The sequence below is a fragment of the Ambystoma mexicanum genome, chromosome 14, assembly GCF_040938575.1.
Source record: "Ambystoma mexicanum isolate Mex_15411 chromosome 14, UKY_AmexF1_1, whole genome shotgun sequence".
In the NCBI taxonomy this organism is placed as follows: Eukaryota; Metazoa; Chordata; class Amphibia; order Caudata; family Ambystomatidae; genus Ambystoma; species Ambystoma mexicanum.
The window spans coordinates 412,120,831-412,134,293 of NC_090940.1; the positions used below are offsets into that span (position 1 = coordinate 412,120,831).

The 13,463-nt window shown below is 47.1% G+C and overlaps 1 protein-coding gene across 4 annotated transcripts in view; it reads left to right on the top strand.

The window, feature by feature from the left end:
* Window positions 1-13,463, top strand: part of RAD51 (RAD51 recombinase) — a 709,369-nt gene that overhangs the window by 305,821 nt on the left and 390,085 nt on the right. For all 4 annotated transcript variants that reach the window (XM_069637566.1, XM_069637568.1, XM_069637567.1 and 1 more), the window contains one exon: window positions 9,344-9,435. In XM_069637566.1, coding sequence (XP_069493667.1) covers window positions 9,344-9,435 — 92 coding nt within the window. The remainder of the gene's footprint in view (window positions 1-9,343; window positions 9,436-13,463) is intronic.

A 13,463-nucleotide genomic window follows, 5' to 3' on the forward strand; every position in this document is an offset into this window, starting at 1 on the left:
GCGCGTCCATGCTCCACACCACAGCCATCGCTGTTTTTTGTTTTCCTCAACAGAGTCCTGGTGTCTGCGCACCCCACAGCGCCTCCGATTTCCAGATCGCCGCTGGGCTGGTGTTAGTTCAGTACTCGGTGTGTCTCCCGGCCACGGCCCGCTTCGGTTTCATATGCCAATACCAGTCACTGGTCCGCTACCGGCCTCAGGCCGCGGTTGTAATGCCAGGCACCAACTGAGCTTTCCTCCGCCGCCCGACCCATTCTGGCGCACCATGGGCATCTGCAAGGTCAGATTGCCCTCAGATTTTCAGGGCAGGTTCCTGGTCGGGTGGCGTTCGTTTACACCAGTTTGTGCCCCAGCTCGAGCTTTACTCCGCAGGATTTTGATAGCAGGATTTTGAAAGTTACGGAGCCTTTGCCTCAAGTGGCCATCTTTGCTGGTGCCTAACAGCACCCCCCTTTAAAGTGCTTTTCTTAACGATGTGTACGAGTGATCATCTCTGTCAGCTGGCAGAGTTCCAAAGTGAAGGCGCTGAGACACGGAAGCTGGTGCCTCCTGCCCTTTCACAATTGAATCTGGGGGTGTCGAGCATGAGGCTCGTGGAGGATCTTAGCTGACGCAAATGGCATTTCAGTGTTGCGCAGTTATTGAGGTATATTGGGGCCACTTTGAAAGTGCATTTGTGCGCTATATTTGGGAACTTGAATTTGATACAGGCTTTGATAGGAAGCCAGTGTGCGTTACATCTGATGGCCGAGATGCGATTGGAGCGCTTGACTACCACAGCTTCACGGAGGGCCTTATTTTGTAAGATTTGTAGTTTGTCAATGTTTTTGTGGTGGTGGTGCCCACATAGAGGGCATTGCAGTAATCTAGTTTGCGGAGTATGATGGCTCTGGAGTGCGTGGGGCAATTTTCTGTGGACGGTAATTGTCTGCTCAAGGAGATGAACTTCTCCGGAATGGGGTCTGGCATGTATTCCCATGCTCATGAATATTCCCCGTCGTTGGGCTGGGAATCATCTGTAAAAGAAATGTTTCCCTTTCACTTTAAAACTGTATTTCTCCTCTAAACCAATCACTGTCCTATGGGGGTCATAATGCACCCATCCAATGATGGTCCTCTCTGTAAGCGCCACCCCTGGCGGCCATCTTCAGATTGTTACTGCACGTTTCGTGTTGGAGTCCTAAAGTTGCTCTCCAAGATATTTTCATGCTTTAAATAAAATGTCCATGAAAGTTTTTTTTAATTTTGCTGGATTGTCTTCAATGAAGGACCGAGACCGGCAGTGGGTACCCGGCCCAGTGAAGATTTTCATCCACTGTCGCATCGTCATCGAAATTTCGAGAAGGCCCTGCCTTGGCCTACTTTATGCCTTTCAGCCATGACTGAGGAGAAGAAGGTAAGCAGAAGCCTCTTCATTGGAACTTATTAGTGCAAGATCGGCATCTTAAATGCTTGTATTGTCTGAATCCGGACTGCCATGAGGGGGGATGCGAGGTGTGCCAATGTTTCTCGGAGAAAACCAAAAAAGACTGCTACAGCAGACTGTCAAAGTGGCTCAAGTCGATCAAGGCCACCGACTCGGCCTCCGGGCATGGTCCGGCCTCATCTAGGACCGGCCGGTCCGCAGAGTGAACATCCTCCGGAAGGAGGTTGACATCCTTTGAGGACGCCCCGCTCGCAGTGGTCCAAGAGAAGGCCAAGCTCTGCGACACTGATGCAGGACCCGAGTAGGGCAGAAGATGATCACCATTAGCCGCCACAGTGAGCCTGCTGACAAAAGGGGCCTCTTCTAAAAGAAAGTCCCAAACCCCGTCCAAACTGTGTCTGTGGATAAACCGAGGAGGGACGAGTGTGAGATGACTCATCAAAGCCAACTAAGACCTTGCAGCCTACCAGGTCTTCGCTGTCATCTTACCCCCCCCCCCCTACTGCCCCGCATCCGCCTTCGCGGACAGGGCAACCATGGGCACCGACTAGGACGACTTTATCACGGCTGACTGAGAAACACTACACACGGACGAGCCCCACCGGACGAAGTCGGAACTTTTAATTCTTTGATGTCAAGGGCCTCTGAACCGTTTTAGTTGGTTCCCGAGGAGACTAAGACAAGGATTCCTGTATCAGCGGTGCGTATCGAGAAGAAAGACCATGTTTGTTCCCTTCCTGGACGACGTCTGGGAGGAAGGCCTGGCGCTTATGAAAAACCAGAGTACGGCCCGCCCGCGCGTTACAGTTTGGGGGGAAAAAGTACAGGATACCATATTCAGCACCTAAGTGCTTAAGGTCTCAGCCCTCACTCGATTTAGTGGTCTCGGTTGCAGCCAGGAAGCACTCGGCGAATCAATTGTCGGTAGCCATGGTACCTCTGGACCAGGAGGGGAAGAAGCTGGATGCAATGGGCAAGAGGAATTTCTACAGCAGCCTCTACCATCATGACAGCGAACGCCCTAGCCATTTAGTCCCGGTATGACCGGGAACTATAGTAAAAGCTGGGTTCTAGTCTAGAGTTCCTGCCCAATGACCAGAAGATTGAGCCACTAAAACTTTTTCAAGAAAGGGGGGGGGGGGGAGTGGTCTCGGACCACACTATCACAGTGGCAGTGGGCATCGCGGACACAGGTTTCGGCCAGATGGGGATTGGGGCGTACCTGCGTCGGGAAGGTTGGTTGAACTCCAACTTCTGCCAGGACTTTCAGGTTAAGGTACCGGATATGTTATGTTATGTTATTTTGCACTTATATAGCGCCTTATATACCATTGGTATGGTCTGAAGGCGCTGGTAGGTTGAACGCCCTTGGGAACCGAAGTTCAGATCAGTAGAGAGAGAACAGAGAGTCAAAAAGGTGCGTGTGAGCACCGGGTATGTGTGCAGCTCGTGCGGTACTCGTGTAATAGCTGCTTCTTAGTGGTAGATGTGGTGGTTGAGAGATCAGGAGTATGTGTTCACTCTGGCAGGATTTATCCGGAACAGATGTGGCTGCGTTAGGCCTGAGGAGAACGCCTGGTTGGAGGGTGTGACCAGCAGTGATTACATAGAATGATGTGGAGTAAGCGGCGGATGTTGGTATGAGAACAGTTATACCGAATGGTGTCATAGTATCTCTGTGTTCTAGTTGAGTGGTGATGTAAGGAGAGAGTAAGCATGGTGGTGTGATATGATGGGTTATATGCTCTTTCAATGAGCACACTTCTAAATGCAACTTTCCCAGAGAGGGTACTGGGCAAACTTCTAAATTCAATTTTCCATAGCAAGGCTACTGGGCGAACTTCTAAATACAATTTTCCACAGAGAGGTTTATTGGGCACACTTCTAAATTCAATTTACCAGAGAGGCTATTGGGCAGAGGGCTATTGGGTACACTTCTAGATGCAATTTTCACAGAGCGTCTACTGGGCATACTTCTAAATTCAATTTTCCAGAGAGGCTATTGGGCACACTTCTAAATTCAATTTTCTAGAGAGGCTATTGGGCACACTTCTAAATGCAGCTTTCCAGAGTGTCTATTGGATACACTTCTATAATCAACTTTCACCGATGCTATTGGGAACACTTCTAAATGCAACTTTCATAGAGGATATTGGGCACACTTTTAAATTCAATTTTCCACAGAGAGGCTACTGGGCGCACTTGTATAATCAATTTTCAAAAGGCTATTGGGAGCAGCTCTAAATTCAATTTTCTCCAGAGGCTATTGGGCACACTTCTAAATGCATTTTTTTACAGAGCGTCTATTGGATGCGCTTCTATAATCAACTTTCACAGAGGGCATTGTGCACACTTCTAAATGCCACTTTCATAGCGAGGCTATTGGGCACATTTCTAAATTCAAATTTTCCACAGACAGGCTACTGGGCGCACTATTAAAATCAATTTTCCAGAGAGGCTATTGAGAAGACTTCTAAATTCAATTTACCAGAGTGTCTATTGGGCACACTTCTAAATGCAACTTTCACAGAGGGTCTTGGGCACACTTCTAAATTCGATTTACCAGTGAGGCTGTTGGGCACATTTCTAAATTCACGGAGAGGCTATAGGGCACACTTTCTAAATGCAACTTTCACGTGCTAACAATCACAGTTCCCTCTAGATGCGACGCAGGCCAATATTCACAATTCCATCTAAGTGTGGACATGCTAACATTCACAATTCCATCTAAGTGTGGACATGCTAACATTCACAATTCCATCTAAGTGTGGACATGCCAATATTCACAATTCCATCTAAGTGTGCACATGCTAACATTCACAATTCCATCTAAGTGTGGACATGCTAACATTCACAGTTCCATCTAGATGCGACGCAGGCCAATATTCACAATTCCATCTAAGAGTGGACATGCTAACATTCATAATTCCATCTAAGTGTGGACATGCTAACATTCATAATTCCATCTAAGTGTGGGCATGCTGACATTCACAATTCCATCTAAGAGTGGACATGCTGACATTCACAATTCCATCTGATTGTGGACATGCTAACATTCACAATTCCATCTAGATCCGACGCAGGCCAATATTCACAATTCTATCTAAGAGTGGACATGCTGACATTCACAATTCCATCTAAGAGCGGACATGCTGACATTCACAATTCTATCTTAGAGTGGACATGCTGACATTCATAATTCCATCTAAGTGTGGACATGCTGACATTCACAATTCTATCTAGATCCGACGCAGGCCAATATTCATAATTCTATCTAAGTGTGGACATGCTAACATTCATAATTCCATCTAAGTGTGGACATGCTAGTATTATGGCACTCTGTTATTGGTAGGTAAGATAGAGTGACAGAGGTTTTCTGGAGTAGAGTGATTGCTCTATTCCCCACCCATGCCACACTCACAGTTTTTGTTGGTGTCTGTTGGCTTCCTTGGCTTCCTTGGCGTCCCCTGCGGACACCTGCAGACACATCTTAGAGCCGCCAATGTAGGAGCTGCCCTTGGCCTTCGGGCCCTTAGCCGCAGGGGGCTGCCGGGCAGAGGGCTGCCCTGGGGATTTCGGATTTGTCTGTCAAGTGGCCAATCACGGTGGGGGGTGGGGAAATAACAATCGGAAAGCTGGTCGGGATCAAGGCAGCCTATCGGGGATGGTGGGAGGGAGCGAGGGCAGGCACAAGGGGAGGCAGGAAAGACGCGGGGAAAGACGCGGCTTGCGCTGGGGGGTATGGAGGGGCTGGGGGCTCTAAAGGGGTAACAGGCAGTGGATTCAAGGCCTAAGGAGGCTGGGGGGCTCACCCACTCACCTGCACGGCCCAGATGGAAGTGGCGTGCAGGTCGAGGTGGGAGCAACACACGGAAATCAAGGCAGCCTATCGGGGCTGGTGGGAGGGAGCGAGGGCGGGCACAAGGGGAGGCAGGAAAGACGCAGCGAAAGACGCGGCCTGTGCTGGGGGGTATGGAGGGGCTGGGGGCTCTAAAGGGGTAACAGGCAGTGGATTCAAGGCCTAAGGAGGCTGGGGGGCTCACCCACTCACCTGCACGGCCCGGATGGAAGTGGCGTGCAGGTCGAGGTGGGAGCAACACACGGAAATCAAGGCAACCTATCAGGGATGGTGGGAGGGAGCGAGGGCGGGCGCAAGGGGAGGCAGGAAAGACGCGGGGAAAGACGCAGCCTGCGCTGGGGGGTAAGGAGGGGCTGGGGGCTCTAAAGGTGTAACAGGCAGTGGATTCAAGGCCTAAGGAGGCTGGGGGGCTCACCCACTCACCTGCACAACCCGGATGGAAGTGGCGTGCAGGTCGAGGTGGGAGCAACACACGGAAATCAAGGCAGCCTATCAGGGCTATCACCTCGGCTAGGAGGATCTTGCAGATCCAGGCCCTATCGTGCAAGCAGCCTTACTTGTCTTTCCTCGCTTCAAAAGTGGTACTGCGTACACTCCCCACCTTAATGCCAAAGGTACTGTCTGAATTACACCACAACAAACCTTTGTTACCGGTCTTTTTTCCTGAATCAGTAGTCTCCAGCAGAGAGGGCCTTGTATTTGCTGGACGTTGCTCATGCCCTCAAGTTCTACATGGCATGTACAAAAAATGTTCATAAGACTTCTCAATTGTTTGCCAACTTTGGACCTGTAAATCACGGTAAAGCCTTATTGAAGTTTTCCATCTCCAGGTGGTTCTCTGGCTGCATCATGCACTGTCATCAACAACCTAGAGCCCACTCCACCAGAGCCATTGCAGCAACAACTGTACCTCTCTGGTGTGCCCTTGCTCGACACTTGAAGGTCTGCTACGTTAAGGTGCGCGCACACCTTCACAAGGTTCTACTGCTTCGACAGGGATTCCAGGGAGGAGTCCCGAGTCTGCTAAGTGGTAATACATAACATGTTCCCTTGAGATGAGTCTGTACCAGAGGTCAGTGTGTTGTTGCCTCTGTTGAGCCTTGCCACCTCCTGCGGTTGTGCATATGTACTGCTGTGTAATCGTTATTCATGAGCATGTGAATTCATACCAGATCCCATTTTTAAGTTTTTACCTGTAACTATTGTTATCCAGCATGGGTCTGGCATGGACTCATCACACGAGAGCCCTCTGTCCTTCCCCTCTGTGGCTGTTCTTGGTTTACGTGCTTAGCATTTCTGAAGATGGCCACCAAGGGTTGGAGCTTGGGGAGGGGACTGTCGTTGGATGGGGCAGTATGACCCAAAGGACAGTGATTGGTTTTAGAGGAGAAATACAGTTTTAAAGTGAAACTTTTTTTATTTTTTTTATTTTTTTAACGAGGATTCCCAGCCGGAGGGTGGAATATTCACGAGCATGTGAATCCATGCCAGGCTCATGCTGGTGAACAATAGTTACAGGTAAGTAACTTAAACCTTGGTGATGTAAGCTGTGAAGGAAGCATGGGCGTTAATGTAGTTGTTCGAGACTTCTGCATCTAGGTGGATGTTTTCACATGTTCTGACACCAGAATAGTGGTGCCATCAATGAGTAAAGAGGAGAAGGCAAGGTCAAGGCCTTTGAGGCGATGAGAGGAGCCCACAATTAGGATTTTTGTCTTGTCATTGAGACCGGGGTTGTGAGTCGCCATGCAAGATTGCACAATACAATATACCCGGTTTACTGTTGTTGAGTCCTCGTGGTAATTTTCTGAGATGGCGATAAGAATTTGGGCATTATCTGCAAAGTTTGTATACCGTATGTCGACAGTCAAGGTCGAAGAGGGGTTTGGTGTAGGTATTATATAAGGTCGGGGAGAAGCAAGACCCTTGCAGCACTCTTTTGGGGACAGTGATGGGATCGGCGGTGGCATCCCCAATGGAGATCCTGGAGGTACGTTAACTAAGGAACGCTTTGATTCACGCTGCAACTGAGAAGTGGAAGTTGGCTCAGTAATTGGTATAAATGAAGCCCTGGCCCACCAAATTGAACGCTGCCGAGTGGTCGAGCAGGAGCAGTAGGACCAAGTTGCCGGAGTCTCAGGTGGTGTCCAGTTGAATTTTTCGATCCAACAGAGCTCATTCAGTGCTATGTTTTGGGCGAAAGTCCAATTATCTTGCACCTAGTAGGTTATGTTGCTCGAGGTGGTGCTTTACTTGATCGGCCATGTGGTCAAGAATCTTGAGGAGAAAGGGTACAGAGGTAATGGGGCGGTAGTTGGTGGGGAGTGCGGGAGGTTCGTTCAAGTGAGGTTTTCTTTAGGACGGGGGCAACGCAAGCGACCTTTAGGCTAGCGGGGACTGAGCTGGAGGTGAAGGAGGAGTTTATCAAAATAGTGATGAAGGTGGCAAGGGTAGCAGCATCGCCCTTACAATTGGAAAGCTTGAGGGATTGGATGGCTTATAGAGCTAGAACCCAAGAAAGGGGTATTATCAAATTAGATCAAGTACAGCCCAAACGAGGAAAGCCTGGGTTAAAAGACTGAAAGATCTACAAGTGTAGACGACTGGAAAGTATCTCTGGAGAATTATCACAAGTAATATCAGTAAAGAGACGATAAGACCCAAGAGCATTGTGAGAGCTACAAGAGCTTATCAAGGAGATATTCAGAGAATATTCCAGAAGATTGTGTTAGGAAACATGGAGTGAAAGACTTTTAAAACACCAGGTGATGAAAGACGACCAGGGGAAGAACATCTTCTTGGTCTCAATTGACTTGGTTTTATTATTGGCACGGTTAGGTAGAGTTGGCTTTGGACTTTCTGACGACTGGCGAACACTTTTAGTTCCTTTAGATAGGCAGGGAAATTCCTCTAGCAGTAGGGAAAGCTACATCTTTATCAAAAGTTGGAATGTCCTTAATGTGTCTGCCTCCTTCCGATCCGCTACAATGTGTATATAAATTTCTTTCAATTTGATCTTGTCGGCACAATCTTAGTTGGTCTCTGTTGTAAGGATTCTGTATTTTTTTGTATCAGTTTCAAGCCCTCCAAGAGTTCTGCTCAGTTATTTTTACCAGTAAGGGTATAGTCTAAATGTGTGGAAACTCTGCAGGTCCTCCATAGGTTGGTTGCATTGGTAAAAACCACCCTAACGTACATAGAGCAGGGATTGAAATTAAGGTTGGATAGGCAGGAGCAAAAAGCAGCGTTTGTCAATTTAACTTCCACATAAGATGCAAATGTATACTCCTGTCCATTTTTGTATACCCCTTATTCTTTAAATGTCTTAGCGATGTGGCCTTACATTTATTTATAGGCTGTCCCAAATGCACAAAGTTAAATTCAAATAGATAGGTTTGTTCGGCATGGCCTGGGGAACCAGAAATGTCTCATGGTAGCTGTTGTTGTTAAGTCTGTCAATTCTCACAAGAATAAGTACATAATAGTTTAATGCTTGCCCTGCCTCAATAGGTTTAGATCTGTTCTTTGCATGTGTGTGTTTGTGGGGGACAAAATGGTGTTGTTTTGTTGAATTGAGGTCGGGGACAAGAACTGCTTTTGAGGGATTATATATTTTTTTTGTTTAGATTTATATACTTTTGGTACTTTCTCCTCGGGGTATGTGGATTGTCATTTGGAATTCCTTTTTTATTTTTGAAAATGTTACATTTTTACTTTTTGAAAGTTTCTTCGTGTAAGTGAACATTGAAAAGCTGTTTCCCCATTCCCACTCTTTAATTTTCAAAGTGCATTTTCCATCCTTTTCTCAAGATCCATTTACTTGGTAGGAATCATTTTGAAGATTTTAGGATAACCAGCATTGTAGGATTTAATGTTTCCTGAAAGGGGCTGTGTTGGGAGAAGAATCACAATCTGAAAGCAGAGCAATAATTGTGCCTGTGTACCAATGGAGATGTGAAAAGTCCGTGCTTGTTCTTAAATGTGCCAGCTTTTTCTTTGTCTCCCCCGCCCCCTTAATATTTGGGCCTTTTGTAATTTTTATGCCATTTGTCCCTTAGGTGGAATTGAGACTGGTTCAATTACAGAGATGTTTGGAGAGTTCCGCACTGGAAAGACACAGCTTTGCCATACATTGGCGGTGACTTGTCAGGTAGGCAGTGTCTGTCTTCTCACGTATTTGTGGTCCTCCTTTTAAGATGGAACTAAGATTATGTAAACCACACTTACAAGGTTTGGACTTTCAGATTCCATGAGCAGGAGCTAAAACCAGCTCTGGGTTGGCCGCCAGTAGGCATGAGCTACCGCGGAGGAACCAGGTGAGAGTACACTGCACACTCCATATCGAACGTCCACGCCAGATGCACACTTAAATTTTACCCATTGTGTATGATCAAATATATTTAAGTGTCCTAATCTTTCTTTACCTTCTCCAACACTCCGTTAATGTCACATATGCAAGTTTGTAAGGAACCAGTTGGCATGGGGAGCCAAAGATAGCTCCTGGTAACTGATGATTTTAAACGAACCAGGCTCTTCTAGGGTAGAAGCAAGAGCTACAAAGCTCCCAGCAATTTCGAACCCCCATCTCGAACGCTTCATTCTCCGCTGACATGGTGAACTAGACTCTTTAGACTAGCAGTGTGTGATTTGGTAGCAGAAATGTGTGGTCCTAGTCTAAAATGGGGTTCTTGATGCTTGCAAGCCACAAAGACTGTATTTTTGAAACAATGTGTTGAATTTGAGAGCCAAGGTGCCTTTTTTTTGTTTACTGTCATCAAATCCTTCCCAAAAAGGGTAACTGGTCAATGACACTTGGAACACAACCATATTTATGCAGTCCAGTTAAAAAGATAACACTTCTCTCTGCCCTCTGTGCCCCTTTTCTTTTAGTGTTAAACCTGCTTATGGGTTTTATCGTGTACCTGATGAAATTTCAGGGACTGTAACTGAGCCAAACCAAGCTGGTCCATCATCTCCCCTCTTATCATATAAGACTGCCTTCTGTGGGAGCTGTTGGACCGGTTCACTGTGTGTTTTACAAAGTCTGTTCCTCACAGCCTGTATGTTTTCTATACTGCCACTGCTGTGGGGTTTAGAGACCAACCTGTAGCGGTCCTGCAGGGTTTCCCGAACGTGCGAGTGAGCAGTTGGGCTTACTCCTGGCAGAGGTAGACCTGGGCATAGAGTACAGATCATTCACAAGTAAATCTTTATTAAAAGATTTTCCACATACGTATATACTGAACTATCTACATATTTAACAGTAATATTGTGCATTTAGGTAAGTTAAACTACAAGGTAAGTTACACTACATATACATGAACACAGTAAAGTGTCCCAAGTGGACACCACCTACCCTTTAAAAAAGTGTTATTGGTTGTCTTATCACAAAACTGAAAAAACTGGATGTATAGAGACGACATTTAATTCCCCAACCTATACAAAACGACGGTCATAATAAGGAAAACGGTGGCATTGCAGATTATACATTAGACAGGAGGTACGAACTGTTAGAGGTGTTCCCCCGCTCGGATAATAGTTCACTTAAGGGCCCCAGATGTTCCTTGACCTAGCGGCCAGTTGCACAGCTGTACAGTATTCAGTCCCCATATCATGAAAGTACAATATGTCCGCCCTCCACTGGTCATATGCAGGGGAGGGGGCGTCCCCTCCATACCATGGCCACCCTTCTCTTTGCAAGCAACAATAACAGATCCATGGGCCCCCTTTGTGCTTCAGCAAATCTTTTGTGTACCTCAACAAAGCAACCATTGTGGAAGGCAACATCTCCCCAACAATCCCACAGATAGTGTCATATACCCGTGACCAACAAGCCTGTATATGTGGACAGCTCCATGCCAAATGCATGAATGTAGCAGGTTAAGCTCCATCTCTGGCCCGAGTCTGGTGTTGCAGAAAAAACGTATGGAAATCAGCGGGGTTAGGTAAAACTGAAGAAAGTGGATCAGCTTGAATAGACTATTGACTGCAACCCTTCTTGTCTGTGTAGAACTGTACCTCCAAGCATCATCTGGAATAAGAACCTCCAAAGCACACTCCCACTTACTTCGGGAATCATCTGCCCACCCCGCCGTTCTATCAATTAAACTGGCATATAACGTAGACGACAATTTGGTCCCACTCCCAGTGCTGATCACCCCGTGCAGGACCAAGGCAGTCTGACACTCTCCAGGGAAGGAGGGGGAACCGATCTCTGTCCAGTGCGTAACCTGAAGTACATACAAATGTCCAGTGCTGTTAGGCAGAAACCTGTGCAGTTCCCTTAGGGACCACTGCAAAAGATTTAGGACTACAGGTGGTTGGCAGTAAACCCAATTGGTAGCAGTCTGTACCACCCAGATTTACCTGGTAGCTGTGGCTGAGCAGTTAGACCTCTCAAGATGAGTTAGGCAGTATATAGAGTATACACAATAGGTAGAGAGATACAGTAGCACAAGCAAACACTGACCAGAGCTTTGGTGTAAAAGTATATAATTATTTATCTAAAGACACACTTGTAAATTACACTAGCACAAAGAGAGGTAAATAAATTCAACACACAGTCACTATTATATATATACAACCCTAATTACTTATTAGACAAGTCTTAATGAGAAACGCCACTTATTTTCATACAGAGGTGAGCGCTTAACATAAGATGGCACTCTAATAAATTATTAAAAAGGGAGGGAAAAAGGCAGAGTTATGAAAGCACACAAATTTCAATACTTTTCAAAGAAGCACAGTGAGGCAGGTTAGGCAAAGTCTACTGGAGAGCAAGGAAGTTCAAATGCCAAGCCCACTCTTAGAGAGAGCAAGCTAAATGTGTCCAGGATCACACAGTGGGGTTATGCCCAAAGAGTCTTTGTAAATAGTTCACAAAAAGATTGAGATCAAGTCAGGAAAAGTTAGTTAACAGGTCCTAGGCTAACCCAAGTTAGAAAGTCGAGGATTTACTGTCACCCCGAACGATCTGTCGCAAGGGAAGCCAGGCAGGACACAGTACCTGAAAGTGGGAAGAACGCTCCAGCGGGGGCAGTTGTTCCTGGCAGCGGGTGAAAGTCGGTGTTCCTTCCAGAGGAAGAGGAGGTCTCGACGTGGAGGAAATCTGAAGGTCGTTGCGCTGCCAGGGAAGAAACCAGCTGCGGAGTTTCCCGGTTACAAGGTACCACCCTTTTCTTAGCTGTAGTGGTAAACCGTGGTATTCCGGTTGCCGGGGTGCTTGGCACAGGCAAGGCGGCCACGAGATGGTCCAGGAAGGCGAAAAAACGGGCAAACTGGTTATCCCCACCATTCAAAGGAAGAAGACTCTCCGGACTGGAGATCTCCTATGTCGTCGGGAAAAGTGGTGAGACGGTCCAGCAGGGCTCCACCAGTGGTGTCTTCGCTGTAGGTCGGCTTGGCTTCTCTCTCCTCGGATTCTTTAGGTCCTGTGGCGACTTCTGAAGTTCCAGTCCCCAAAGCCCTGCTTTTATGCAGAAAACCCCCATTCATTCAGCCTAGCTGTCACTCAAACGTGCTAAGTGGTGAGCCAGGCGGCTCACCACTTGGGCCAATCACACAAGAGTGCGACTTGAGTTGCCGAGGCAACTCAGTCCAGGGTGCCTAAACCCCCTCCCATACCTCCTGTGGTACCCAGACAGAGTGGCACCACTTTTGGAGGCTTCTGTGGAGAAGCCCGCCAAAAAGTGGAACAAAGGGGTCGACTTGGGTTGGAGTCACAGAAGAGAACACAAACGCCATTTTGGAACCAAGTTTCGGCAAACAATACCAACCAGTGAATTTATATTAATTTATTAAACCGGTGGTATGTTCGTGGCTATTTTAAAAAGTGGTAGCCTCGAACAATGGGAAAATCCCATAGGAATATATTTGCGGTCGAATATAAAAAGTATCCACTGCCACCAGCCAAAACTCCGGTCGGGGGGACTGGACAGTGCCCCCCCTCAAACAGACCCTGGGGCAATCGAATTGCCCTGACCAGTACGTCCACAATAGGATGGTGTGTACTGGTTCTGTTCTCAATTTGAGACTAGTAAAGCCAATGGTGACTTTACATGCCCTGGGAGACAGTAGTCAGTCCCAGGGTATGGAGTCTATGTTTGGGGGTCGCTACGACACCCCTGGGTTACGGCACGGAGGGTGCTGTGTAACTCATATACCAAAAACACATGAAGT